The 4339-nt window shown below is 37.4% G+C and overlaps 1 protein-coding gene across 1 annotated transcript in view; it reads left to right on the forward strand.

The window, feature by feature from the left end:
* LOC106681681 (uncharacterized) overlaps nt 1-4339 on the forward strand; it is a gene marked incomplete at its 3' end in the record, with an annotated part of 29110 nt that overhangs the window by 21980 nt on the left and 2791 nt on the right. The window contains 1 exon segment of the mRNA XM_067045675.1: nt 3125-3241. Within this exon segment, the coding sequence (XP_066901776.1) occupies nt 3125-3241 (117 nt within the window).

The raw sequence follows: 4339 nt of genomic DNA on the forward strand, positions 1-4339 counted from the left end.
TAAGGCTGTATCAATCAGTTGTATTGCATATCGATGGGTAAAGCTGTATCAATCAGTTGTAGTGCATATTTTAGCAGATATCGGCTGTGGCGGCAGTGGGGGTTCAAAAGTGAACTGACCAATACTACCGGCCACTAATAAATTAGGACTGGTTCCGCTTCCCCGGGTCATCGTATAATTTTTCGGAGCTTAACATCTTAAATAAAAATAGCAATGTGTTTTATGGTCTTTATGGTCTGAGGATTTGTTCCCAGGCATTGCCTTAACTGAGACTGGTTATTAAAATGAACAATAAAATTATAAATATATCTACTGTCTCATGGGACTTGCTCCCTGACAATGCCAATGGGGACTTGATCCCGGCATTGTCTTAACTGAGACAGTATTACACTGAAGGGACTTGCTCCCTGGCAATGCCTATGGGGTATTGCTCCCAGACATTGCCTTAACATGAGAATTTATTAAAAATAAACAATAAATTTAATTTGGGATCTATCTATAAAAAACACAATTATTGATAAGAAAGTAATATATATTGAGGAAAACAAAAATAACGCAGCTGGTAGAGAAATTGGTAAGCCAAAACAAAATAATAATAGTGTTAGTGAGTTAGATCCAATTTTGACTATGGCGATGGCACGCTGAGATGAGACGCTGATGCTGTGAGTCATCGTTTTTTATTAATGAAAGGGTAATATGCTCCCTTATTTGAAATGAGTGGCAAGACCACGATATGGATAGATGTCACCTGCTAAATCTGCAGAGATGGGCCGGCTTCCGTGCTCGGTGCCTCCATTGCCATCCTCTTCCTGGGCATCCTTCGCCTAGCGCTGGTAACAGAGTGGGCCGGCTTCTGGTGGCATCCTCAGGCCCCAACTTCAAGGGATTATCCCTACCAGGGCTGGGTGTCCCTGCCTTCCAAGACGGCGCCCAATTTCAAATCAACCAAAATTCAAATCCAATTAAACCTAGAATCTCTTAGGTTCAGTCTCTGGCCTGAACATCGGCCTTTGTAGTACGGCCCGCAGTCGTGAGAAACCGCCTTTTTCGTGCAAAAACCACTAAATTGTTTAATCTTCTGTAATTGTCATGATATTCCTATGTTGTTCAGGGTGCTGAATTCATTTGAATAATAAAATACTATTCTGATTCATACTGGTTTTTTATAATTGATCTCACCTTATTTTATAATTACACCTCCCAAGAAGGCCCCTGACATCATACGTCAATGGAACTTACACAAAAGCTGCTCCAGTATGTACACATTTATGTAAAAATAGTCTCAGTACAAAGGTCAATGAAGCTCATTTTTTCTGAGCTATCAAAAATATGAAAAAACGAATTCTCCATCATTAAATTTATAGTGGCTGTAGAAATTTAGAAAAAAATACTTCGAGAAACAAACTTTTTTCTCAGGGCCATCTTCTTTTCAGAGGCCTCGTAGGATTGTCCAGAATAAAAGAGGAAGCAATGGGTTTGAGTGGTTAGGGAGTTTGTAATGGAAGGATTGATATCTGGTACAATTCTTGATATCTGGTTTGGGTTAGATCGGTTACATAGGGAACATTAAGGTCTTTATGTATGATTTTGTTTGTGACAAACTAAGGAGTATTGAGGATTTTACGAAGTATTTTGGATTGCAATGATTGGATACGAGAGGAATTCGAAGGTTTAGTGGAGCCCCAAAGCTCGACTTCGTATATCCAGATTGGCCTTATTACAGTCATGTAGATCAGTGTTTTGTAATGAATTGGTTTATAGATCGTTTGTCTAATAAGTGCTGTAAAAGTCGAATTCAACGTGAAGATTCCTGTCTTTCAATCTTATGTGAGGATTCCAGGTTAGTCGTTTGTCCAGATGTAGTCCAAGGTAGCGGATCTGTTCGACAGGGGTAAGATCAACGTTATTGAAGGAGACTAGGGCAGTCGGTAGGTTTACGACGAAGTGTAAAAGTGATTTGATGGGATTTTTTGGGATTTATTTTAATCCTCCAATCACGACACCATTCTTCGAGGGCTGTGATAAGGGATTGGAGAGTTTGGGATACAATCAAAGGGTTATTATTAACAGCGAGCACACATGTGTCATCAGCATAAGTGGTGAAGTAGGTGTTAGGATTGGTTGGGATATCAGCTGTATAGACGGTGTAGAGGATGGGACCGAGGATACTACCTTGAGGAACACCAGCGGACTGAAAGTAATATTTAAAACTTCTTATGAGATGCTTATTGAAATGGAAGATGATGGTGGCAATAATGAAACATTATTACTGTAACTTTTGTTTGCAATATTGAACCTCTAAGATGCCGTAAAACGTATAAAATGTTTTCTACCAGTAATTGCGACTGTATCATGAAGTCAAGGAAGTAAAAATGAATTACATTGTTAAATATGCAAAGGACTGAAACACATTGCAAATTTAGTTATTTTGTTAGTCTGTCTAGAAGCTATCTCCAGAGGGGTCTCAACAAAAAACGTTCTTAGTATTATACTGTTTCATTACTGAAAGTGGAAAATATAAGCACTATCTTGCAACCCTGAGAGGAACTAGCTTACCTAACAATCTCTGTAAGATGGTGGAGAGAAAAGAAGATATCAGCATTACTCTGTTGGTGGCTGTAGGTTTTTTTTTGTTAAATTATGTGGTTTATAATGAGTGCAGGAAGGTGTACCCCAGCAAATATGTGGAACAGAGATTAGAAGAGTAAAGAAAGGCCAACAAGCTTTTAAAACAATAGTGAAGTTTTTCTATTTTTTATTTCACTAGGTGCCTACCACCTCCACGGTACTTCGCTAAAAACATCACCATCAATAAAATAGCCCCCAATTATTATAATTAGTTAAAATATCTAACCTTTAAACATTAATTCATACTCTCCAGTAATTGATTTAATTTTTTTTTTCTTTTCTCCATATTAGTTATTTTATTCTTATTATGACTCGATACAATCCATTGACACTACCAGAATAGAATGTTCAAAACGATTTCAGTGCTTGACAATCAGTTTAAGCAACTGAAACCCAAACAATTATTAAAATTATTTTATCTATTATCTATTTTTATTCACTAGTTCGATTAAATTGTATAACTATTCTAATTCATTTCAATGTTTCTTATGTCTAGCTTATCACTTACTGCTTCCGTTGGCCGCTGTGAAAAGTGAAATTAATGGAAAGAGCGAGTTGAATCCAAGAGTAACAATATTTGATTCTAGTACTGATATGAGAGGCCAAATTATGGGTATGAATTTAAACTTTTTGTAGAATAATTTCACTATATAACCGAATAAGTACAGTACCACTTCAAACCATAATGCTTCAGAGCTTTGTAAGGAAGTACTGTTTCTTGACCAACATTGTGTAAGAATGTTATTTGGTCTGGATCAAGCTCAACCGCTAGATTTAGAGGTCGACAAAATTCATGAATGATAGCTGGGCCCCATGAGAGTCTCCCGAATCCAGGGTGGATTCATGGTTGATGGAAAAAAATAAATAGTTATCAGCCACAGGTGAAGTAGAAAGGACAAGGGAGAGAGGAGCACAGTGCCTTACCCTCTGAGCAGTCATCTTCCCGCTTCTAAACGAATGGATTTAAATTCGTTATAGTTTATTTTTTAATAAACATGGGAGTGCGGAAATTTTCATTTATTTACCTTACCCTGTCTTATGAATAATACAGACCTCTACAAGAGCTTGATGATACAGACTCTGGGCACATCCATTGAACCGCTGCTAATAAAATTATTTAAAATATTTTGGAACAGTATAATTCATTTTTATCATTCTGCTTCTCTCTCTTCGCTATTCTCTTACATATTGCTGTTTTCCTTCTTCTTCTGCACAGTCGTTTTCATTTTCTGATATTACAGATGTGTTTTACGTAGCTCTATTGTGTATTTATTATTATTATTGGCACGACAGGCCATAGTGGTCCAAGACCTCGCGCGATGAACGTAGAAATACATCCCGCGTCTCATGACGAAGTTTTCATTGGGTGGGTTCGTCACTCTCACGCCCATTTTTGTGAGTGCCACCCATTTGCTTACCGGTCTCACAAATGCCCGGGGAAGGTTGTGAGTGAGTATAGCATTTTATATGCTCAAAGAAATCCTGGGTAGGGCCAGGGACTCGAACTCGTAACCTTTGGATTGGTACACAAGCGTGTTACCACGCTGCTACCGTGACCTCCTATTGTGTATTTACATAGGAGTATAGCTCCAATAAACAAACAAGTAATGAGCCAATATAGAAAAACTTTTGAAAATTTGATTAAAAATATATTAGTATATTTACTTTTGGCATTTTGTTTAAGTTTATAATTACAACTTAAAAAGTCAGA

The sequence above is a fragment of the Halyomorpha halys genome, unplaced genomic scaffold, assembly GCF_000696795.3.
Source record: "Halyomorpha halys isolate HHAL.00 unplaced genomic scaffold, Hhal_1.1 Scaffold359.1, whole genome shotgun sequence".
Taxonomy (NCBI): Eukaryota; Metazoa; Arthropoda; class Insecta; order Hemiptera; family Pentatomidae; genus Halyomorpha; species Halyomorpha halys.